This window comes from Homalodisca vitripennis, chromosome 5, assembly GCF_021130785.1.
Source record: "Homalodisca vitripennis isolate AUS2020 chromosome 5, UT_GWSS_2.1, whole genome shotgun sequence".
NCBI classification, from domain to species: domain Eukaryota; kingdom Metazoa; phylum Arthropoda; class Insecta; order Hemiptera; family Cicadellidae; genus Homalodisca; species Homalodisca vitripennis.
In genome coordinates this window covers 79,769,831-79,796,042 of record NC_060211.1, presented here as the reverse complement: position 1 = coordinate 79,796,042, position 26,212 = coordinate 79,769,831, and the positions used below count along the sequence as shown (strand labels likewise).

Sequence of the window (26,212 nt, the reverse complement as noted above, 5' to 3'; positions counted from 1 at the left end):
GGAAATATTAAGCTAGGGCTAACTGACAACAATTATTATGTATGTTAGGCTCATAGAATACATACGACAACTTGGTCTTATGTTAGAAAATTTCAGTCAGTTTCGTGATTACCTCATTGTTCCATTAAAAAAACTTATTTAGAATGTTTCCCATTTCCAACAATACGGAAGATGCACAAGAGCTATAGAAAAGAAGTGCACTGTTTTCATGAAAACGTAAACCTGGAGAACCAATCATTTCCACCTGTTGTATAGTTGTGTTACAAGTCAGTAATTACGTTAAGCCGGGCTGTGTAACCGATCTACATAATTTCTTTTGATCTTCACCGACCATGGATGGAAAACCAAATTTCGGATATACAGCTTCCAACAAAAGCGATATAGCTGCCTTTAAAGTTGAGCACTAGTGAGATTGTACCTCTACTATTTAACTTGACTGAATTCCTCAAGGCAATGTTGTTTACAGTACAGAAAATCATCTTCCAAATGTTCTGAAAATCAATTGTAGAAATGAGTACTTTGGGAACATGGGAGAATTTTATGAAGCAGATAAGGAATTAGAACTGTGTTACAGTACAAGCAAACGAGCCTGGCTGACCTTCAAAATTTATTAGTGTTCACTAGTGGTTCTAAGAATGAAGTAAAACCGGGCACAAATAAAATCACCTCCAAGGTGGTTGATATTGATTAATAAGCATTGCTATGATGAAAGAGCTGGAACTGGAAAGAAGAACAAGGTCTAAGAACTGGAAAGTTTCCGTAATCCTGTAAGACAATTATTGTCCGTCCCTTACAAAAAATACATTGCTACCTAAGTTGTGTTTAATCTTACAACTACTGCAACTGTCAACATTTTTATTTGTTGGATTATCGGCTAAATAATAGCACCGAGTCAATATGTTTGAAGATTTGTTTGTTGTAAGAGATGTAGTCAGGTGTAGCTCACAAGTTCTGCTAAAATCACTGTGAAGCTTTGATTTGTTGCTCGAGTCATAGATTATTATTTGCGAAGCTCAGGTTTCTAGGCTTTGAGGAGGAAGCTGTCAGTTCCATAAAATCGTACCTTGGGGAAAGGAAGCAAATTACTAAAATGGACACGAAAGCTCATCTCACCTTCCAAAAGTTAGGGAGACCCTCATGGCAGCTGCTTGGTTGCGATCTTGTTCACATTGTACACTGCAGATCTTTCATCCTGTGTTAAACATAGCAGTGTACATGCATTTGCTGACGATTGTCAGTTTCATCTAACCTATGAGCCTGGGTAATTTCGCCCGGCTATTGGAAGGCTCAACCATGATCTTGAGAGTATACGTGAGTGGTCAGTAAAACAGGTCACAAAAATATATCTGTGAGCCAAATGGAATTAAATTCTGTAATGAAAAGATTTGCAGGAGGAGAAGGTGGACGTTATGCTTGAAGACATAGCATTGAAAGTGAGCAGTGTTGCCAAAACTTTTGGGGTAATGCTAGACAGTAATCTCACATTTACTTACCATGTCACCTAAGGTTGTCAGAAAGCTCTAGGAAGACTTCGTTTTACTAGATCGCTTCTCAAAGAGAGTTATTTATTGAAAAGTTAACCTGTGTTTGACGGCCTATCCTCGAGATCTGCCGTCATTAATTTCCGCCTGTCTATCCGAACATTATATAAAAAACGAACTGACTTATACAAATGAAGTTTTGCATAACCTTCATTTTCATACAAAGAACATCGAGTTCAATAGTGATGAATGTCCAATCATGGAATTTGACTGAGCGTCATTGAAGCCATACTTCCAAAGGAATTACAATATTTAAGTTATTTTGTCTTCATAAAAAATACAAAAACACTTTTGTTACGTGTTTATTCTGTCATAAAGTTTTCCAGATAACGGCGGTACAAACTTTTACGTTTGAATAATATACAGTATAATTATGGGAATATTAATGAACACATGATTAGCATTAACTTTTCCGTGTGTATTATCTTTTTTAGTTTAAACTGATTAGAAATTAAGGCATTTGACCACTATTTCAGAAATATTACCGTATATTATTCAAGACTGCACCGTTTTAATTCAATTATTTACCGATATAGACACAATAACGACCATTCACAATTTTGGAAAAGAGTGGTTATATTTAAGTTTTTACCCGTGTTTGATTTTTAAAGTTTTAAAAACCAGTTTTAACAACTCATTTCACTACTTCACGTTGTTTTGCCAAACTTGGATTTTGTTGTTGTTTACAAATGTTACATTTGTACGTTCAAATTGATAAAATTAATATATAACAAGAAAAGTGTAAATTTATTGGTACCTAACAACAGAATTTTAGTTGTATCAGAAAATGTTACAAAGTTCTGAATTTTCTGAAGACAGCAATACCAATTACTCGATGTATTGAGTATAAAAATATTTGCTATGAATTTATAAAAGAACGCATGAAAAAAGTGAAATAGTACCTTGCTACATTACAAAATGTCAGGTCTAGGGTTCAGGAGGATTAAGAAAGCTCTGAGCAGGTGGCACAACACAGATAACTAATTCCCGGTACTGTGATGAGACGGTATTTCAGTATTTTGTAACGGTTACTTTTTGCCAGTATATGTAACGGTTACTGAAAACAAAAAAATACTGATGACAGATACTGTGCATCTAGTACTCTGTATGGTTACAAGATACAGATACTCGTATTTACCCGTACTGTTTACTTCACTAGGCCTAAAGTACTCATATCCTTACTGATACTGAATACTGAAATACTGACTTGACGCTGACAAATACAATATACATACTGCGATCGTAAAGCCCCAACTGGAAAATATTGCTAGGTCACAATGTAAATCACTCACCAACCCCGATCGATGTCAGTGAGATATTCTTGAACTATTTATTGAGTAATAATAATGTATTGTTTTAAAGAAAACTAAACAGTTTATATACTGCACTGAGTTAAAAGTGATTATTTATGTAAACCATGTTTAGATATATTATGTTTTTACTTCAAATGAGAGCTTATTTAATTTTTTCATAGTACAAAAATGTGTTAATGTACCAAAGAAAATTAAAATTACTTATAAAATAGAATTTCATTGTCATAACCTTAAAGAATACCCAATGTAACAGCCCATTGGACTATATTCAAAGAATCAGAGTTTCATCGTATAATTCATTAATTATATGTTAAAAAGTATAAACTTTATAATAAAAACAAATTATGTTTATACATTTTTTACGTAATTGCATTGTACCTTTGAATACTATTAATTACATCAAAGCATTTACAGTACTGTGTGTTTATTAGGGAAAATACTCAATATTTTAAACGTTAAAAATACGGAAACACTCATTTAAAGTCTTCTAGTATTTAAAACGTTACCAGTATGGAAATACTGATTTCAAGTATCCAGTATTTGTTACCAGTATTTGTTACCAGTATTTGTACTCAATATCGCCGAGTAACGGTATCGGAAGTAACGGTTACATGTATGTACTGATTTAGCCCATCTCTAGAGTGAATGGGGATTGGGCCAGCAAGCTCCTTATCGCAGAAACTGTAGAAAACCGGGAACGATGTTGCTCATGCGATCTAGTGGTCAGAGTTTGCAATACTGACGCAAAGACAGCCTTAAATTTACACTCTGTATATGTAACCTAAAATATTTGTCATATTATCGTCAGAATTGCAGTTACATTTTTAATGAAATAGTTTACTCGTAATCGTCATTTTACTTTGAACAATAACTTGTTATTAATAATTTTACATCACAGGACATCACAGGACATCAGCACTACGACATCAGTACATCGTAACGAACAGTCACGACTCAAACTAATTTATTCTGTGTGAATAAAGGTTGTCTTCAATAAAGATAGCAATGGCATGTTTGATTTTAGTGTTGTATACGTATAAACTCTCTCTAAGATTTTATCTGTAAAATAATTCTCCATTCCAGTAATATAAACGGAACGTGCATTCTTGTGTTCGGTATTTTATTGTTATGTTTATATCGTATAATATTCAGCTTTTGGCAGGCTCCGGAAAAGAGGTTGGGCCGGGCCCCGTCATGCCCGCCACCGTCGACAAGGTCTCTTCAAATATCCCCGGTAAAATCGTCCGAAAACCCGGTCTGAGTACGGGCCTGCTCAAAGTAAAATATGAAGGAATTTAAAAACTCACACTTAAAAAAATTCTTATAAAAGTAATGTAATTTTTCATGCATTTTGAAGTATGCTGTTAAAATCTAAATTAGTGTTAGAATTAATTCGTTAAAACTACCGTAACCTAAAGCATTTAGGAATCGCTTTGCATATTAAAATCTTATTAGAAATTGAAAATAACGTTTACTTTTTGAATCAGCATAAATCATTTGTTAATTGTCTGTTACAAAGAAGCATTGAGCATTAGTTGAAACTTGAATTGAATGCTAAGAAACAAAATATTTATCTCTTTCAACCAGAGGCTGTTCCGATCTATATTCATTGACTAAAGTTTCAGCTGATTTTGTTATATTTACAAGACAACTTCAATGTGGCTATTAATTAACATACTGTAACTAAACATTTTTTTAACTTTATAAAATCCAATGATGTTGTAGGACAACCTTTTTAACAACAAAACTTGTAACAATGAGTAATTATAATTAACATAAGCATATAATTAACATGAGTTGGTAGTTATCAAATGGTAGTATCATAAAGATTAAATAATGTTCTAATAGTAAAGACAGATTCACAACTGAATAAATTTTAAGTCTGTTCAAAGTTTGATTCTAGTCTATAGAACAAATCACTATAAATATCATAACTAAAATTATATTTATCATAACTTAAATAGTTCTCAAATTTTATGATGTTAGGTTTAAAACATCTGCAGACAGACTGATCGAAAACTAAGCAAGTTAAACATGTGAATTTGATCTTATATGTTAATTATATCAGTGTGCAATTAAATCATAATTGGACAGCAGTTTTTTTGTCCTACATCGAGAATATCGGAAGCGGAACAATTACCTGGAAACAAAGCCAGCAAGAGCAGCGGCAGAGCAGCGAACAGGCAGCGGGACAGAGACATCTTGGCTTGGCCAGCTGTGATAAGATTATGCTGGTTAAACATGAGCAATAATATGAACAAATAATTTATCATACAATACAGCTGATAGGCCCTCTCTGTCACTGGTATAGATTACTTTGGGGGGATCAGGCGTTTATCTGTATACAATAATAGAGTAGGCAACTATTATTAGTGTAAATTCACGTTATCTATGTTATGAAGCATTGACTTAGTGTCTTATAAAATAATGTCACTTGAATGTAAAGACTGGTTTTATAAACGTATAAGTAATAAAATTAACTAGCAATCAAGGTAAAAATTGTAATATAAAAATTAGAAGTGATCAATCTTCTCCATAAAGTCAATCATATCGTAATTACAAGTGTTCTGGATATTCTGTATCCTCGGTATTAACGACGTACTCCTTCAAATTACAGTGGGGGTTTCAAGGATAAATGTACATTATTTCACTCTCATATAATATATATATATATATATATATATATATATATATATATATATATATGTGTGTGTATGTGTGTGTGTGTGTGTGTTAGAATAATAAATTGTAAACTAAAACCCTTTTAAATTCTTTTATTTCAGACACGTGTTTCAGTATAAACCATCTTCAGTGTGAACATTAACCTCTAACTAAATAATAAACAAAACAAATAAATATACACCTGTCGACTATTTAAACAGATGTTCAATTTATATGACACAGTTGTAATTTTGATTAGTATTCTGTGTTTAATATTTTTTCAAAGATAGGATTTGTTTTATTTTTTAAATTGCTATTTAATATGTTGTGAGGATCTTTGTTATAATTTAGATAAATATGTAGTTCTTCTTTCGTGTTTAATTTTTCTCCTTTCCTTTCAATGTCCAAAATTTCCATGTTCTTTTCAATACTTTTGTAGTTATGTCCAGTTTCTAATAAATGTTCAGCGAAATTTGATTTTATTGTAGACATGTTATTCGTTTTCAAAGCTTGTATATGTTCTTTAAACCTTTTATTAAAATTTCTGCCAGTTTGTCCAATATAATAGCTTTCACAGTCACTACAGTTAATTTTGTATTAATACTCCACATTGTTTGTATAAATCTTGTTTATCATCTTTTTGGTTTACTTTGTTTTCAATTAGTTTAAACGTATTATTTCTTGTTTGGTAACTGATGGAAAATTTTGAATTTTGAAAGGTTTTTCAAACAGCTTTGTTTATTTTAGTATTGAAAGGCACACATATATATTTCTGAATTTCATTATTATTAGGATTAGGCCGTATTGTGTTGGTTTTATTGATTTTTCTTGTTTTCTTCTGAATCATTTTGTCTACAATATGGGGTTGATATCCATTTTTGACAGCTAGATACTTTATGATTTTCATTTCTTTAGTTTTATTTTCATCACTCATTGGTATATTTAACATTCTGTTAATCATTGAGTGAAATGCTGCTAATTTGTGTTTCCATGGATGGTTAGAGGATGATGGTATTAGAAGATCTGTTTGGGTTGTTTTTCTATAAATTTCAAATGAGTGGTTTCCATTAAGATTAGAAATGCTTATATCAAGAAAGTTAATTTTGACTTTTTGGATTTCTTTTGAAAACTTAATTGTTGGGGATATAGAATTGAGGAATGTTAAAAACTGGTCTGCTTGCTTTTCATCTCCTTTGAAAAGACATAAGATTTTAGTTTACAATTTATTATTCTAATATGTATATATATATATATATATATATATATATAATTTTTGAGACAATCATTTAAATATTTTAATAAATTAACTTTTGAATTATGGTTACATTTGCAGTACAAGGTTTTATAAAATCTTACAACTTCGTCAATGAGGTGATGAAATTCTAAATTTCAGTTCCAAACATCAGTATTAAATGATATTCTTGGGTATTATTTTGGGAAAATTGGAGAGTTTTCAAAGCCGTTTAGGCATATTTTATAGAAATCTGCCCATTACAATCAACCTTACTGTAGAATATCTAGAAATAATTTTGTTTATCTTTGCCGATCTTACCTTCAAAATACAAAACCACCTCTTTACATACTGATTTATCAACACTATAACTTCTGCCATTACTACATGATCCATAAAACATATGGGGATACTAGATACATATCGCTAGAGTAAGTTAATTGTCCAACGCCATATATTTTAACATTTTCAGCAATAATAGATAAAAAGAAAATAGGAAAGGGGTTAGTGATAGGAGAGAAAGGGAGTTAAAGGATGAGTCCTGATACCTCATTTATCTGTCCTGGTATAGATATATAAATCCAGTACAAAGGTACAAGTAGGTTTGAAGGACAGGACTATTCCACCCCGAAAAGCATTTCGTCCCACTTAGAAAATTCACATACCTGCTCCGAAGATCCATGATAGTGACGATTCTCTTAAGTACTCGATACTAATGAGGCCTTTGCAGCCTGACAAGCTTCAAATCAGAAATGGTGGAAAACCAAATGAAGGAAATAGCTGTAACATAGAAAAGCCAATATCCATATCTTTACACTGCCGCGACCATCGCCAAACCAAAGCGCGAACAGAGCAATCCACTCAACCTCAACTTCCCAAGCGTTTTTTTTTTTTTTTTTTTTTTTTACCCAGAACAAAACTGTGGATGAACTTTTTGGAGAAATAGTAATTCGTTGAAGGAATCCAAATCCCTGGGAGGGTTCATCTAAGTCTCTATTTTCTTAATAGATGGTCGACTGTTGCAATAATACTAATGGAGTGCCTAATAAACTACTATACTGTTTCAGCCCCCATCCAGAAAATTGTTGTGCGTGCGTTTTTAGTCAAAACTGACCAGACTGAAGGATGAGAAACACCCCCGCACGCTCACAAAACCTTTTAGGGCCTGTATACGTATGTGTGTACGGAACATGTAAACATCGACTGTGACAATACATCTCAAGGGGTTTGGCTAACATTGGCATGCGGGTGTAGTTTATGAATATTTGAATAAGGTTCTCTTTAATTGTAGAAGTTTTTAATCTCTGTTTTAATTAATATCGTGTGTTTAGTTAACTGTAATTGTTATTTAATTTTTATGACTTATAGTTCTACATGCTATTATTTTCAAATGTATTTTAAGATTGAATTTTATTTGAGCAAAAACACAGCTGGTTTGCCCAAATTAAACCATAATTTGAATAAAAAGTTTTGTGTACAATGCTGATTTAGTAAAAAATAGGAAGTACAACTGTCCTAATGAAATATTTGCCACTCATATCAACCCCATTAAATAAAATTAGTATAACAAAATAAATAACCTTTACTAAAAAATTAAAAAGTAAATTTTGATTAACTTTGATTAACTAATTTATAAATAACCTTTACTAAAAAATTAAAAAGTAAATTTTGATTAACTTATTATTAACTCTGATTAACTAATTTACCGATGACACAGATGATACCAATATTTTTAATAGCTCGCGTGGTTTTTATTGAAGCAACGAAATAAAACGTGCCCAAAAACAGTTAGTTTTAAAAGTATTCTTGCATTATTTATTTTGAGTAGCACTACACATTAAAATGATTTTGAAACATTTCTTTCTCCTATAGTATGAGTTTTTTTATTTGCCGGGTATAAGTCATATACAGACTTATATTATAATCTCAGAACTAATATCGCCTAATCAATTAATCCAATTTCAATGTCAGACACCTCTAGATATCAAGGTTATGGGATTAAAACATTATATTTTTCATAACCTCTCTCAACATACTTTGTAGTAGATACCTGAAAACATAATGACGATAATCCCAGTGATGTATATAAACAGACAATTTCAAAATGGAACGTTCTAAAGTTTTTAGACACTATATGGAGCTTTTTTGCGCCCGAGAATTTTTATTCGAGTTCACGTTCCTTTTGAAAGCTGCGATGTAAAACCGAGTCAGGAGAGGGATGTTTATTGGATTTCTCAATTTATTTCAGCAATATTAGATAATCATTTATTTTTATGTTTGGTTGTGAGTAACCCCCATGTTAGATTATTACTTTTATATGTTCTGGGGCAGCGCGGGATAGTCTGGAAAACAGAGCCGGCCTGGAAAATTACGGTTTAATGAAAAGAATTCGAATATAATACAACCTTAATCGTTCGGGAATGGTTTTTGTAATGTTCTGATTAAATAGGATGGTTAATGTTTGAAGAAACCCCTTTAGATTATTCAGGAACTTTGAGAATTTTTCCATGCACAAAGGCGATTCTACAATTGACCAGTGGTGCTATGGAACATTTTTGTCTAATATTATATTTGAAATGAAGTACACAACTGCATAAAAATCGTTTGATAATTTTATAACTTTAGTAAATGTTGTACATTTTGCTAGGCATAAGCCATTTACTTCATTTAATTATAAGTTTTAGACGGAAATGAAACGGAATAGTAAAATTGCTATTGTTGTTAACCTATTTGTAAAAAATAAACTTCAAATATCGTAGAATTATATTAATGTCTCGGTCGTGTTATGTATTCTTAATTAATGTACGGTATGCATCGCTTTATAACATAAATGAAGATAAAATGTATTAATCTTATTTATATGTAACACAGCGAATTATATGGATTAACTGCGGTAATGTTTTCACTCATCCTGTTACGCGAAAGATGAGCGTTCTCCTAGTTGTATCTTTAAAATAAGACATGTTCTATAACGCCGCGTTCACAAATAAGGGAGTCAAAGTGTATGAGGTTTAGCGTATTTTTAGGGGTAAACGCAAGGTCGTTTCAATACAACCGGTACTTTGGTTCTTCTGGATCCACTCACTTTTCAGTTCCAGTCCCTCCTTCTAAGTACTCAGGCTAATATTATAGCCTGATGATGTTTTGTAGGACGATGCCAACCCCTCCAGCTCATCCCCTCAGTCCAAAACCCTACTAGAGTACATCAGTAGATATGGGAGGTGGATAATGCATTAAGAGCACTGAGCCCAATCAAAACTTACTGACGAACAGTTAGTTAGTTAGTTAGTTAGTTATTAAAGTTAGTTAGTTAGTTAGTTAAACAGTTAGTTAGTTATTAAAGTCCGGACAGACTTTTACTAAAATCGTGATGTCGCCTATCTGCCGGCAGTGAGATAACTCTTGGTAGACACGTTCAGAGATTAGTGCATAGTTCTATCTTGGTCTAAAGAGGAACTCTATTGAATTTCAGGTCAAAAGGTCATGCAGTAAAGCGGCTGCAAGTAGTGTTGCGGGCACCAGATAGACGGCGCTCGTACTAGCTCCCGACGCGATGTTCTACTTGGTCCTTCGATACTCGCAATATTATAATAATATTAATTGTAATATAATTTAAACTATAATTATTACGTAGTCAGTTACAAAAACGATTCTTGGCAATGGCGAATCAATTATGAAACGATTATTGTTCCATAGTAAAATTCAAATATATAAAAAATATAATTTTTACACTTTTTTACTTCTTTAATTGTTTATTCTATAAAAATAATTTTACAAATTTAACCAGTAACTGTTCAAGTGGACAATTTAAAATTTTTAATGATGTTCAGTTGGTTTGTATTTCAGCATAGCTATTGACTGTACATTCGTTGTCCGTAATCCTAATGTGGAAATGAGTGTCACTAGATTAATTATAACTTTGCAAAATATCTTCTAACTACCAGTTTTCATTGGATTTATAAAAAAAATGCTTAGCATAGCAAGAAATCAGACCACTCTGGGAGTTCAGTATAGCAGGAATCAAACTGAAAATTGCGCTCACAGTATTTTTAATAGCCGATTTTGTAAGCTCGGAAAATGCAATTTTAAGTAGTAACCTATACTAAGGTTTAAATATTCTAGACGTCATGGACAGCTTAAAACAGTCAACACTGCTACAAATCTTTGTTCATGGTTGGCTTATTGCAATCACCGTCTATCCTTGTCCCTGGTATACGTTTAGAACATATCCTTGTATAGTAATAACTTGACTTTAAACCAATTATCAACAAAAATTGCAGTCTTTAGAAATTTTTGGTTTAAGCAAGCTGCTTAGCAAAATTGCAAAATATCCGTTTAAAGTATTCCAATTCACACTGCAGGCGAGTCCTTGTCAACACAATCAAAGTTTTTCGTAAATATCGGACTCGCTATGCAGAACCGTTTTCAGACAACATATGCCAATCCGAAACTGTTAGTAAACATATCAGCTTATACAGGATAGTTGAAGACGATGGATCTATGTCGTAATTATCTGAGACTTTACCAATTAACAGCTGTTGTGGCGAAATAGAGATCAATGAGGTTTCTTTACCACAGACTGTCAGTATTTTGATAATTTGATGCTACCGTTTCTAAGTTCCTCCATTTTTTTAATAAGTGAAACGGATTAGTTTATTGTACATTTTCTCCCTGTAGAGAGTACTGCTAATATCAGCTCTTGTCATTTTAATATACTAATTTTACAAGATATAAAATGTTTTTCTAAAGTTAACGTAGTTCTTAAGAAGGTTTATTAATCTCGTAAAAAATGTGGAACCATTAACTTGTTCTCCTAAACAACGAATACTTTTATAAAAATAATATAATGTTTATATGTAACGTACCTACATTCTACCACATTCGTATTTTCCTGTCTCCAGTACTAGAACACGAAATATATCAACTTTTAAAAATAATTTAATTAAGATATACGGTATTTAAAATGGAAGGGAAATGGGAAAAGTATTATTTCATAATTATAATTTCTATTCCGAAACCGGGAAAAGTGAACCCAACCACCCCAACCTATTCTGTGGTATATTAATAAGGGCTTTATCTCGGATAGTTGACTGAACAAGCTAAATTAACTGATAGCGTGACACGTATCCGTAACTTCTACATTATATACGAGCACATGTGAGGATAAACGGGTTAAAATTATTAAAAAAGCTGGGGGCAACAAAGAAAATTAAGATTTGAATTGTTCACAAACAAAATGTATAACCAATTTAAGAAATAATCTCATGGATGTATATTGTTATTGAGCGATTGTGAACGTTTTTACATTGTTTTAAGGACAAGGCAGAAGTACGCCACACCACATGAAATCTTTCTCGACATATCTTTCCACATTATTAATTCAGATGTTGAAAAAACTAAATTGAGTTTCATATCAGTGTTTAAATAATAAATTCTACTCACTGTTTCTATAAAATTATGTATGTGTTGGTAGTTATGCTAAATATGTTAATATGTTTTAATCTCTTTTGATTATATTGAGTTCGTTTAAAAATTGATTTATTCTGCTATTTCCTCTTTGCTATCATGGTTACCCTAATATCCATGTAAAATTATTCGCTAACGTTCAGCCAAATCTCATGCATCATCGAACTCAGTGTTCCGCATATAGAAATTAAGCCTTATGCATATTTTCAAGTCCATAGGTAGATCAGTACGTTTTTGAGATGTTGTGCGAACAGACAGAGAGAGACACAGACCCCCTAAGAGATTTTTCCAACTCCACAAGTAAAAGGCTTCGCTAAGGCTCAGCCAATAACCATCATGGGTACCCATAAGACCAATATAAAAGTATACGTTAACGCTCAGCCATGGAGGGACATGCACCATAATCGAAACTCAGTGTTCCTTATATAGAAATGAACTTTCTTGCACAATTTCAAGCCTACAGGTCAGTTCGCTTTCGAGATATTGTGTGGACAGACAGACATATTGACAAAAACGAATTTTTACAGCTTCAGCTTCACTGTGGGGGCGAAGCCCGTAGTGAATATAAAGGTTAGTTTTTTTGTAATACAGTCAACACATTTACTTTTGCCTCATCCTAATAATTTTTCAGAATTTTAATGAACTAATTAAAAAAACAGGTATTATATTTTATAGTAATGTTGTCTTATTTTTTGACAAGTTTTATTTATGTAAGCGAGTTCGTGAGTGCCTACAAATAGTAATCTGCAACTTGTACACGCTTGTGTTAGTATATTGTGTAGATAAATTGATGGCGCTCAATGGGCCTCTATATTAAAACAGATTTAGTCCAGTGTAGTACAGTATATACTTGAATTTTATTTACCAGACTATCATCCCAGTTTTTTTCGGCTGTACATTTATTCATGAAGTTTCTAAATATTATATATTTAGCTAGTCTCTATCTATTTTCTTTAGAAACGTCTTTAATTATATAAAATAATTACTTTTGACTTTTCGTATTGGATACAAAAATTGAAATCGGGTGTTTAAAAATCAGTACGAATACTGTATATTTAATTGTATTTAACACAAAAAACGTGTTCAAAATGTTAATATATCTTTGAGGAAACAAAAGTTTGTTTTATACATTGTATTCCATGTTATAAACTATAAAGATGAGTAATATATTGATTTTCTCTGAACTCCAATTATAGAATCATAAATTTCCCATATTTGTTTACGCTGGATTGCAAAAACAGTCTCAAAACCCCGTGTAAAACGGGTTTGATTTCTCCACAGTATACATTTAAAACCACAGACATTGAAATATTAGATTTTTTTATACAAGAGAAAATAAAATTGTAATACTCTTCCACTTAATATTAATTCTTTATTTTACGTCCACTTCCTGTGCAAAGTGGCTATTTACTTCTTCTAAACAAGTACTAAGGGATACTTTAATCATTAGAAATGTAAATTTACTTTGTTTCTCCGAAGAATAAAGTAGTACAGTAAAACAGTAAGAAAATAAATTAGTAGGGGGCAAGAGAAAACCCCATTTCTGTATGTGCAGGGTGCATTATGAAAGTAATGCACATGATTTTATTGTGACAACTAATAAATCGCAGCGCGCCCTGACCAGTCGGGTAAAATTAATGTGGTGAAGATTTGCCCTCCAAACGCATCTGGTGGTCTCAGTTTGCTCCAAGTAGTAGGAGTGGTAGGTCGTGTATTTGCGTGAAGTCTGTTTTTCGATTGTGTCAAGACTCGCTGGAACAGCGGTACGCGATCAAGTTTTGTGTGAGGCTTGGGAAGGATGCAACGGAAGCTTATCAAATGCCTCAAGAGGCCTTTGAGGAGGAATGCATTCCGAGATCTTAATGTTGAAGGTGATACAACACAATCTTCTTCCAAACACAAAAACGCGCGTATGAGCAAATCTTGCATCAAAATAATGCTGATTGTCTTCTTTGACGTTGAGGAATCGGCCATATCGAGTTTGCACCACAAGGACAAACTGTTAACGCAGCCTTTTACGTGGAGGTGCTGGAGGTACGCCGGGTCGAACGCGTCAGGCCTGAAATCAAAGACGTCTTCAGTTTCACAACTGCAATGCCCCCAGCCACTCGGCCTTCGTCGTTACCAACTACCTCACCCTCAACAAGACCCCCGTGGTGCCCCAGCCTCCTTACAGCCCTGATTTGACCCCGTATGACTTTTTTGTTCCTCCAACTGAAGAGAGAGCTGAAGGGAAAGCACTTGGAGTCATCGGAGAACATCCAAGCTCACGTTACAAGGTAGCTACCTGATAGGCATTCCATTCCAGTCGAGGAGTTCCAGGGTGATTTCCAGCCATGGTAGAATCGCCTCTGCAGGTGTATTGATGCAGGCGGAGACTATTTTGAAGAATTTGAATAATTTATATCAATCTGATCAATAAATATATTTTTCTTAGAAGATGTGCATTACTTTCATAATGAACCTGTATTTCTATTTGTCTGATTGTCTGGCCATCCGCATGGTTCTCGAAAACGAACTGATTTATAGACTTGAAATGGTGCATGGATTTTCTTTTAGTTATGAGAAAAACGAGTTCGATGGTGGTACATCATCACTTCATTGAATTTGGCTGAGGGTTAGTGAATATTTTTACATTGGTCTTATGGGCAACATGATGGCAACGGGAAACTAGCAGATAACTAAAGGTTTAAACAAATTCAATACACTATTAAGAGATTTTAACGTGACATATTAACGCATGTAACCTAAAAATCCTAAAATATACAACATATTTTTATGGTGAGTTGGTGTGTAGACTTTTATTATTGAAACACTTACATTAAATCCAATTTAATGAACACAAAATCTGAATGTGTGTGGTGGGGTGTATCGAAAAAGATTTCGTCTACTGAATTGAAACGTTATATGAAACTTGATTTCTGCATATACAAGAATGAACTACAAGAAGGCACTCGTAATAGTGCATGTCCAAATATGAAGTTTGGTAGAGTGTCATTGAAGTCTATCACTCCGTAGGCTATTACAATTTTCTCTTTTGTTTACCGGGGGATGTAAAATTTCCTTTTCCGTATGATAATGTGACGTTCTATTTGTCAATAATAAAATGGCATATAGACTTGACATTTTTAAATTGCACCTCGGCGAAGCCTGTTATGCGATATACCTAGTCCTCCTTGTGTTAAAATTGTAGGTAAATATTGTTCGCCCCAAAATAAATTTTTCGAGCCTCTGCGTCGTGAGGTCAAATTTATCTTTTAGAGTGACAGAGTACTTTTCCACCCTTGGGACACAAATAATTGTAGTTTTCCCGCCCACGTCATCCAGCACTCCCCCCCTCACCAGTCAGTCAGCGTTGTACATTAATGAGTACCACGTGTAGAGGCGCGCCGGTAACTGAGTTGTTTACAATCAAGACTCGTCCCAGATAATTAGTGTAAGGTCACCGCTCCCAATGCCACGCCAGTATTCTTTGCACATCGCGTGGGTCAAGTCTTTCTGAGATAACCTCATCTGTGTTTTATCTTTGTAAATATGGTTATACTGCCAACACAATACCGTGTTGACTTAACATTATTTATTCAGTATTATTTAATTAAATCTAAATCCCCCATACCCTGACTACGGAAAGTGCTCAATTTTTAATAATGTTAGCATTTTCTTTTTATCAAAATTTTGCCATACGCATTAAAAGGATATAAAAGGCTTGACGCAGTGTAAACATTAATTTTATTTATTTAATCCTTCACGGCTTTATGTGCCAGTTATTTTACTTAAACAGATCACTTAAGAGTTTTTAGTCAAGAGTGCTATATTTTCCTGCACGATAAGGTTAAATTGCAACAAAGAGTAAATCCTAACAAATGTGTCGGCCTATTAAATTGTTCTTGGTTGCTTGTTTGTATTTGAATTTGCTTGACTAGAGATATGATTAATACACGTTGAACTTAAATTAGGGATTCACGTTGATGATAATAGGGGCATTTCTGTATTGTCACCGAACATCAAAATTGGTATTAGGCTCTCTCAAATCGAATAAGATTGCTAAATACCTGGTTCGATATCCATAAGTAATTTTCATTTAATACCATACATCAGCATTGGTACTGGTAGAGATCCTAAAGTCAATTTCCATGCAGCGGAGTAATTGGGAGGGAATAGATCAAAACGAATTACTGAACTTTATTCGATATAACCATTTAGTAAAATGGGCAACCAAAAGGGCAAGTTTTCGGCTATAGTTATTGCAGTTTAATAAAGAAATGGGATTTCATTATAAGAGGGTCAGATTAAGGACTTTAAAGTATTTCAAATACAAGTTTGACTATTAATAATAACTTTGATTTCTGTAAAGGGGTTGCATAACGGGGCATAGGGGTTCTATTGTTCTATATTAAGAAAAGTTATCTTATCTTAAAGAGCTGGGACAAACCTCTATTGGCAATTTTTTTTAATGTACTAACCAAATACAAAATATATAACCTTAAAGGCTGCCATACAAGCTGGACAGTTCAGCCTGAACACGGAGCGTTTATGGTTTCCGGTTGGCCTGTCAGTGTGGAGACAGGCGCCCGGTGATCGAACAAAAATCTATTCGGCCATCCGGCTGGCCGGAAGATGATTCAGGCGGGTTGGTGCGTGTTTGGGGATTTCCGGCCACCTGACTGCAAGCAGCATAGTTGACACAGTTCTTGTGGGTTGCTCAGGCAACATATCGCGATAAAAGGAAAATAAGTGTCTCGAGGAATTATTAGTGTTTATGAAAGTGAACCGTGTTTATGGAAAATAAAATCGTCGGAGTATCACGATAGGACGAAGAGCGAAACGGCTTACGTACGGCTTGTTGAAGTGTAAAAACAGGTAGATTCCAACTGTACGACATCTACTGTTATACCAAAATTAACAATTTGAGGATCAGCTACAGAAAAGAACTAGAGAAGGTGAGGGATTCTTCGAGGTCCGGTTGTTCTCGAGACAAGATATAAGTACCAAGACTCTAGTATTACAACCTTCTATAGTTTGTGGATGACCAAGGAACTCCGAGAAATTCAAGAAGCAACTTGGGTGATGCGAAAACTACTGAAAATAACGATGTAAGTATACATAACAATAATTTATTGTAATTAAATGGAACAAAAACTGATTTATTGTAAAACTCATATGCCTATTACGTACTGTATACCACGTTTATTCATGGCAATGAAATGACTAAGCTCCTTTGGCAAACACACTTGCCAGTTATGAACGATTACAGTTTCTTAGTGAATAAAGTTTATTTGCCAATCCTTTGGGATTCCCTTTAATTCACTTATTAAATTTACATGTGAGTACGTACCCCTCTTCGACAACCACTGTTTACACAACAACTCGCGTTTTTTCGCCATTTCCTGTTACCATTTAAGATTACTAATAAAGCTAAAATGGCATTCGCATCTTCATCACTGGAGGACATTTCAATTACATTTCATTTCACGCATTGCAAGTCAGTAGCGTAGCCAGAAAGTTTCGTTCGGGGGGGGGTCCGAATCCGGGGAACGTTTTGTGTGTTATTTGCCATTGAGTCCACTGATAAAAGGTAAATACCAAAAATATGGAGCTTTAGTAACTACGCCATGTAGAAAGTGGAAAGATGTAATAGGTAAATTCAACTCTCACAGCAACTCTAGTACCACAAATTTTCTTGTATAGCTACAGAAACTTTACGAAGTTCGATTCTGACCGAGTAGAAGGCACCAAAGTGAAGTGGATTCACTGGATAAGAAAGAAAAAGAACAAAACAGAGCTTCACTCAAGCGTATAATTGACACAACTATATTCTGTGGAGAAAATGAAACACCCCTTCGGGGACATTGGGCTACTGACGGCCGAAAACCCTTTAGAAAAGGAGGGCAATTTTCGAGCGTTGCTCGGGTACAGATCAAACTAACGGTCGGAAAATGCACCGGAAAAACTCTGATATACTGATTAGAAGTACGGCTACTTTGGATTTCACTGATAGATGTAGACGAGTATATAATTATCGGGAAAGAAAATCACTTTCGGTCGGAAATAAAATACACCTGAAAATCTCTAATGATTAGAACTTCAACTACTTCGGACTTCAGTTATTGAGGTAAACGTGGTATTTTTGATTGAGTTAGGACGACGATTTTTTGTTATCATTAAACTGTACTCGACTACCTGTTAGGACATTGATTTTAGGTATTAACATAATTCTAAGTACCACTTTTACCTCAACCACTCAACCAGTGAAATCTAAAATCGTTAAAACTTAAATCTGTAGAGAGCTTTTCTTCGGTATTTACCGACCGGAAGTGATTTTTGTCACGATAATTATATAGGTATAGTGTACAGTTTAATGATAACAAAAATCGTCGTCCTAACTCACTCGAAAACACCACGTTTACCTCTATAACTGAAGTCCAAATTAGTTGAAGTTCTAAACAGTAGAGTTTTTCAAGTGTATTTTCCGACCGAAAGTGATGTTTTATATTTTTTTCGATAATTATATACACGTCTACAGTTTAATGACACCTAAAATCAACGTCGTAACTTAATTCTAAGCAGTCATTTTACGTCCCTAAGGCGAATTTGAAAGAAGTGGTCGCTAATTTCAACTGTTCGCCGAGTTACGGTTCAGTTTACTTTGCGACGTCATGTGACCGCGCCCTATAATACCGTGATTACACTACACTATCCGAAAGGCCGAGCCCAAACCTATCGTTTGATACTTTATGGTTTAAACAAAAGGACAATTATATTTTTAACAACGGTCACTTTAATCAATTAAATCAATCAATTTAATGTTTGTAGACAAGAGTAATGATAACTCTCCTTTTTCTCCTGCTCCATGCTTTATTTTTTAATATGTCTTAAAATTTCGGGGGGGGGGGTCCGGACCCCCTGGACACCCCCCCTTCGCTACGCCACTGTTGCAAGTAGTTTACTACACACAAAAATACCGCTTGCCTGACTGGATTCAACTGAAGGTGTATGGTGTGATCAGTCCAACCTGCGGAAACCGACAGACTGTTTAGGCAGGCTTCCGGTACGTATATGGCGGCATTAATCGCTTGCGACCCACTCCCTGAAAACGCCTTTTAGTATCCTCTATATTTGTTTGGAACCAGCATATCCATAAAGTCATTTGATATAGATTAGGAGCAGTTTACAATCACATTTACCTACTATGGGAAGATTTAAGTTGTGTTTGCTGGGTTTGAAACGTCCACACTCATCAAGATGCTCCAAGTGTAGTTGATGTTCAATAATAATAAATAAGTGCTACAAATACACTTAGGTTTCGTTACCAACGTCAGAGAATATCTGACCGTCTACTCCCAAACGGGTAGGGTTGCAGCTTAACATTCATTCCCCTTACCGTACAGGAACATTTTCGGTTTGGTGTACACAAAAAAACCAGCCGATAGTGGTGTTGAATAAGAATCAAGCAAAGGCTACTTGTGAAACCCATGTGAAATGTCTACCATTCGAGTGAACAAAGTCGCATTCCATAAAGACCGAATTAAAAATAACTCGGCATTAGATGGACGTGGTTTTTAAAGGGCGTAGTTGAGTAATTAACCTCCGTCGTGGAATGACTATTCGTTATAGTGCATTTATTCAGTATTCGCCTAAGCAATGTATATATGATACGCGTATTTTGCTCAAAACATCGCACGGGTACACTTAAAACTCAGGAGAAGCAGCAAACCCATTAATTCTACACAAGTTAAATTGATCTCTGATTGTAACGTTTTTATTTACTTTAAAAGAACAAGAGTAACAATTCTCATCGAATGCAATTTTTAGGAAATAAATGTGAAACTTAAAGAATTTAAAAACATTTTTAGGTTTTTCGGGTACTACTCATTGAACTTTAGTCTTTCGTAGCTTCTATCTTAGTTTTACAGTACCGGTATCTGTCATAACAAGATATTGACTGAATCGTCCATATAATATAAGCACGATAAGCAACGAGCTTTTCAAACAGAAAAAGAATTACACTGCATAGGTACTTCTTTATTAACGAAATGTTTTTTATATCGCTAGAAACGTCCAAAAACGAGAAAAAGAATAATTATGATAGAAGAGCAAAGGCCTCGTGGTCTACGACGTCAGATTTGGATTTGAGTTAGAGATAGCGCAGATTCAAATCATGTCTGTAACCGCATCCTTCTTGCACTTTTTATCAGTACCATTACACTATATAGACTTTCCTTCTTATTCTATTGATAAGATTCTCCCCAAGAACAGACAGAATAAGGTTTAAAAGGGAATCGGCTTATCCTTAAAAAAAGAAATAAAATGATTTATATGAAAGGTGTTAGTACCCACAATACTCCCTTAAATTTACCCAATTTTAACATGAGGAATGGTTATAAGGACTTCATATATCTGGCTCATAGAATCCTTGCGATGATTCCCCGAAACAGGAAACGAAAATGCTAATCCTTTCCGTCCTATCAGCCATTTTCTCTTCCATTATTTACATCCTTTGTGACTCATCCTTTGGGTACTATCAAGACAGTTTTGTCGGGAATTTCGGCATTCTCAATAACTTCCTGAGGTTAGCGAGAAAAGTAAGTAACGTACTTTCAATATCGATATGACACTGGTGGAAAAACGTCACCGTCCCGAGCGAGTTGATTTTATTTTTAAATCCTACAGGAGGTGTGTAAATGAGAGTTTTCGTGTCTACATTATTATTAGTGAAGATTAAGTGTGGGTAGGGATATGTTATACAAAAAAGCTGTAACTAAGCGAGCGTTTGTCTCAGCGCTATTGTGAACGTATTGATTTGGATACTGGCTTTTTCCACACTGCAGTGCGCGACGGTGGATTAAGTGTTCCTTCTGGCTTTCACCATTTCTGGAGTGATGGAGAGCAGTTTTTATTAAATCATCATACCCATTAGTTACATTTTTCCGATCCGATTGGCATTTCCCTTTTACTCAAAATGCCCTTACTTGACATCGTGGAGAAAAAAAATAAAATTTTTTTAATGTCCTCATAAGAGAAGCGGTGGACCACATATTTACGTTCGACGACACTTGTACTCTGTCAATACTTCTACTGTATGGATGAATTTGATTTGTCTTGAAATTCCGAGTCAGGGTTTGTTTACGTTTGTTAATGTTTGAGACAACTCTTTTTCTGGATACGTTCTTGACAGGAAAGTAGCATTTGGACGTAAAATGCCACCGAACCAAATGCTATGTGTCAAAGACCACGTGATACAGGGTTGCCCACACAATTATGGTGGTGGTATTGAACAGTGCGGCTGCGGCTTTACCAATTATTACGTGGGCAGTGGCGCAGTCACTTAGACATTGAAATAGGAACCTTGGGTCCCGAAATTTGTTTGTGTAAGAGGGACGATCTGTATATTCAACACTCAATTTTTATATGGTTTGTGTTAACTGGTTTATCCGCTACGAAAGTTTCGATGAATACACATTAGAATATACTGAACTGGCTTTGACTCAGATATATGACGATGTCAATGTATTTTTCTTCTTGTCACAATTTATCCTTGGCACTGGATTTGGTTGTTCATGAACTTGCAAAAAATATCCAGTGAGGATAGTGTAATTAAGAATCAGTCTTTTATGCGTTATATAATTGCCTTATCAAGCTTTCCTCAAAGATATGTTGCAACTATTTATTAATTTTTAGGGTTGAAATGCACTAAATCTGAACAACCAATAACAAAACATTTAACTAAAATCAAACAAATTTTTATCATTCAATGTAAAAAATTTTGCTACGCAACGCACATTTAAAGTTCCAACAAATAATGTTGGGTTCCTCAGTAAAAAGATATTACGTTATCAAAATGGTCGAAGTGTTTAAAATGAAACTGCATTAAACCGATATATACAATATATAAAAAGCCCAAGGGCGTCGCCAAGGGAGGGCAGGAAGGGGTAGCTGCCCCTCTTCTAGAGATTCTAAAAACGTTACCAAATGTAAAGCAACCAAAGTCCAAGTCTTTGACTGGACTGGCCTTTGAAGTGGTCGAGAAGTTTAGTCGAAAAGTTTAAAAAATCCCTCGAAAGTTATGTTTTAATTAACCGAATTAAAAAATAATCTGCCGATCACTATCATACTTTTATCATTCTCCATATCAGTTGCCCCTCCACCCTGGACCATCGGCTGACTACGCCCCTGAAAAAGCCATAAATTCACAATAATTGCCAGTTCTACACCTCACAGCCTAGATTAATACACTAGGTCCATGACCACGTAAAATGTATGTCCTTATGGCTACACTAGTAGTCTAGGAGCCGAATGCCAATTTGCTTTGTATAAAAACACAACCTTGTTTTTCACGAATTCGATAGTAAAATTTACCCTTGGCAAGAAATCGAGTTTAAGTACTGTGCGCACAACTGTGCCCATAAAACTACACTGTACAATTAAGGGTTGAACGGTTGATACATTAACTAGTTTAAACTGTGTAACTTTTCAAATTGTCACCCTGAAAATATCTTTTTGTCTACTGATGCAGTAATGTGTCCAACAATGTAAACGTGTTCAACTACAGGGCAATAATTCTGGTTGCAAGATGTGAAGCAGAATCTTACATAGTTTTAACTAACACAAAATGCTAAAATCATTTTCAAAAAATATAACTACACATTTTATTATATAAATGGTCACTAATTTGAAAAGGTTATATAAAAATGTAAAATAATATATAAAACATAATTAAAAACCAACTGGACCAAAGAAAATTACACATCTTAAACCTGTTTTTTTTCGTCCGCGCCTTGACCTGCTATTTTATAAACTTATCTGAGAGGTCGTTCTGTGTCAGCAAAGTGATATGTAACATCATTCCACAGCTGTTACAAACTATTCAACGTATAATGGGTGACTATCGAAGTGTATTGCTTTAAAAAGTATTCTAAATGATTCCTTGGTCCCTTTATTAGAGTTTATTAGAGAAAATTGTTGTAAGGTATCCAACTGTAGTCTCATATACCCACATCCGTTGGATTGCAGACATGAAGTGTTTGTTTCTCTGAATGTTTTTAAAGTGTATGGTAGTGTTAATTTATGTTATGAAAATTTACTTGGCCCAACTTTTTAAATAAGAAAATTATTTGAACCCCAGTGATTCTCGATACTGCATGAAAAGTAGTAAAAATAGTAATATAGAGGATGTCTTATTTTACCAGGCAAAGTTAAGGCTAAAACACCCTCTCTAATACAACCTGGGGACTTCGAACAACTGCCATTGTCCAGGCAGGTGAGCTGCTTGAAGGACAGGATCGCTCAGCGGTCACCCCTACAAGCAGCAGTCTCGTTTGACATCGCTCGATTCTGTTATCTTGCGATAACCGCTGTGTACTCGCTACACTGCACCATCGGCCTTAGCGTTGGATGTAGCTATTAGCAGAAAAGTTACACATAACATACTACGTGTATCGGTTATCAACTATATTGTGGAAAATTACAGATTGTAAAGGTCGAATACAAATGTGCACATCGTTCTCTTGAATTCGATATATTTTTTAATAAATCTGTTTTTTACTCAGTCTTTTTAATATTACACTTAAAAATAGAAATTTTATTTTCTACAGTGTTACTCATTAACTGCAACCCGCATTTTGTTTTTTAATTTTATATTAAAAACTTAATATTCTATCGTTCGCAGCTAATTTAGTACTCAATATATTATGCCAAAAACAGACATGCAGAAGAGGAATAAAGTCACCCCTCTTAGTGATAGTACAATAGACAAGAAATCCCTTGGTCTCTAGCAGGTCCCGGCCTCTAGATGCTCTCGTTCTCTGGTAAGTTCCGGACTCTATATGTTCCCATTCCCTGGTAAGTTCCGGCCTCTAGATGTTTCCCATTCCCTGGTAAGTTTCGGCCTCTAGATGTTTCCCATTCCCTGGTAAGTTCCGGCCACTAGATATTCCCATTCCCTGGTAAGTTCCGGCCACTAGATATTCCCATTCCCTGGTAAGTTTCGGCCTCTAGATGTTTCCCATTCCCTGGTAAGCTCCGGTCTCTAGATATTCCCATTCCCTGGTAAGTTCCGGCCTCTAGATGTTTCCCATTCCCTGGTAAGTTCCGGCCTCTACATATTCCCATTCCCTGGTAAGTTCCGGACTAGATGTTCCCATTCCCTGGTAAGTTTCGGCATCTATATATTCCCATTCCCTGGTAAGTTCCGGCCTCTAGTTGTTTCCATTGCCTGGTAGGTCCCAGCCTCAAAATATTCCCGTTCCCTGGTAAGTTCCAACCGATGGCAGCTCCCGGACTGTGGCATATTCTAATCACTGGTAGCTATTAACTCAAGTTCATAGTTCTTGGGAGGTTTCAATCTTTGGATACTTTTGGTGTCTGGCAGGTTCCGGTTTATTAAAGCTTATGGAGTCTGCTCTTAGCCTCAGGGTGATTTCAGCCTCTGGAAATTACTGGATTTTGACATTTTTTCCTAGAACTCTGCTCTCTTGGCTCAAAATTCTAAGAAAACCCGTACCCGTCCCACAGAACGTTCATACTTCTTTCATTTTAAATATACGTAATTAGGATAGAGAGGCTTATTCAGTAATGTTTTATAAAACTTTTTTTATCCTATGGTTCCTTGTCTCAAAAAGCGTCAAAACCCCATCTTTGTTCACAATTATCATATGCAACAGTCATGCCAATTTTGGTTAAAATACTTCCAACATCTAGGCGTCTATAGCAGGTGTGTATAAAACTGTTTTGGTCTAGAGGCTCCGCTTCTTTGCTTAAAAGCTGGACAAAGTAAAAAGGACCTATCCATAAAACATTCCTGTTAGTTTTGACTTCATTCTCTAACCACAGGAGATTTAGTAGATTGTTTTATAAAACTGTTTGGTCTCTAGGACTCTGTTCCTTGTATCAAAAGTGCACCAAAACCCCATTCAAGGTTAACATTTATTAAATAGACCATCAAAATTATTTTTATTTAAATTAAACCAACAACAAAATGTCTATTATTATTTGTGTAGCAAACATGTTTGACCTTAGGGCTGTAACCCCTTCGGTCCGATTGCCTCCAATAACGAAACTAACCTTGACATTCTATAGAACTACCCTACCAAGTTTAGTAAAGATTTGTTAAGAACGGAGGACGTGATCTTGAAGACATTTAAATTAACAATTACACATTATAATAAGTAGCCTATATTAAAAAGCTACCAAATAGAAAACATACTAAACAACTCATTTAAAAACTTAAATTCACAAACTGGGAAAGGATTTGATTTATATATTAAATTCGTCATATATGTGAAAAGTAGGATCTTTTAAATTAAAAGATTGATTATTAGTTTTTAAGAAGAAGGAACACTATTAACACTGTATTAAATAAAACGCACCTACTCCCTTAGGTTAAGCATATACATATATTCCTGTATTTACATCACAACGAAAGCTTAAATATTTTATTTAAACGCCATGAGAGTCTATATAGTCCAGTTGAGTGTTTGCAAGCTCTAAGACCAAAAGTGTACAGGTTGGTGTCTCTCTGAAAGAGAATAAACAGTTGAAGGAGATTTTGTACTCCCTATGTGCAGTAATCATATTAAATTTTATACATTCATTTCTAGATTTTGATAGTTTAGAAAGTTTTTTTTCACCAAAGTACAGTTAATTATCTGTCAACTCCTCATACATTTCAATTATATTTTCGGAAGAAAATGGTCTTTATGCCAATTTGAGTTAAAATACATCCAACATCAAGGCCTCTATAACAGTTGTGATGAAAACTAATGGCCTGTGTATTTGAATTTTTGTGCCACTTTTCATTTAAACTAGTATACAAAATATGTTAAAATGGCCGTCAGTGCGTCATGATTTGATCAGTCATTTGTTATTCCCATCATGTATGATGAGCAGGTGAGCGTTTTAACACGATTAAAATGAAGTAGCCTATGAGGTGCAACCATAATGACAAGAACTACTCCAGTAAGTGCTTAAAAGTTAGTTCTAAATTCCTTTTATTCCCGTATTAA

The 26,212-nt window shown here is 34.6% G+C and overlaps 1 protein-coding gene across 2 annotated transcripts in view; it reads right to left on the bottom strand.

The window, feature by feature from the left end:
- Nucleotides 1–26,212, bottom strand: part of LOC124362415 — a 49,446-nt gene that overhangs the window by 7,277 nt on the left and 15,957 nt on the right. For both annotated transcript variants that reach the window (XM_046816888.1, XM_046816889.1), the window contains exon 2: nt 4,995–5,069. In XM_046816888.1, the coding sequence (XP_046672844.1) occupies nt 4,995–5,069 (75 nt within the window). The remainder of the gene's footprint in view (nt 1–4,994; nt 5,070–26,212) is intronic.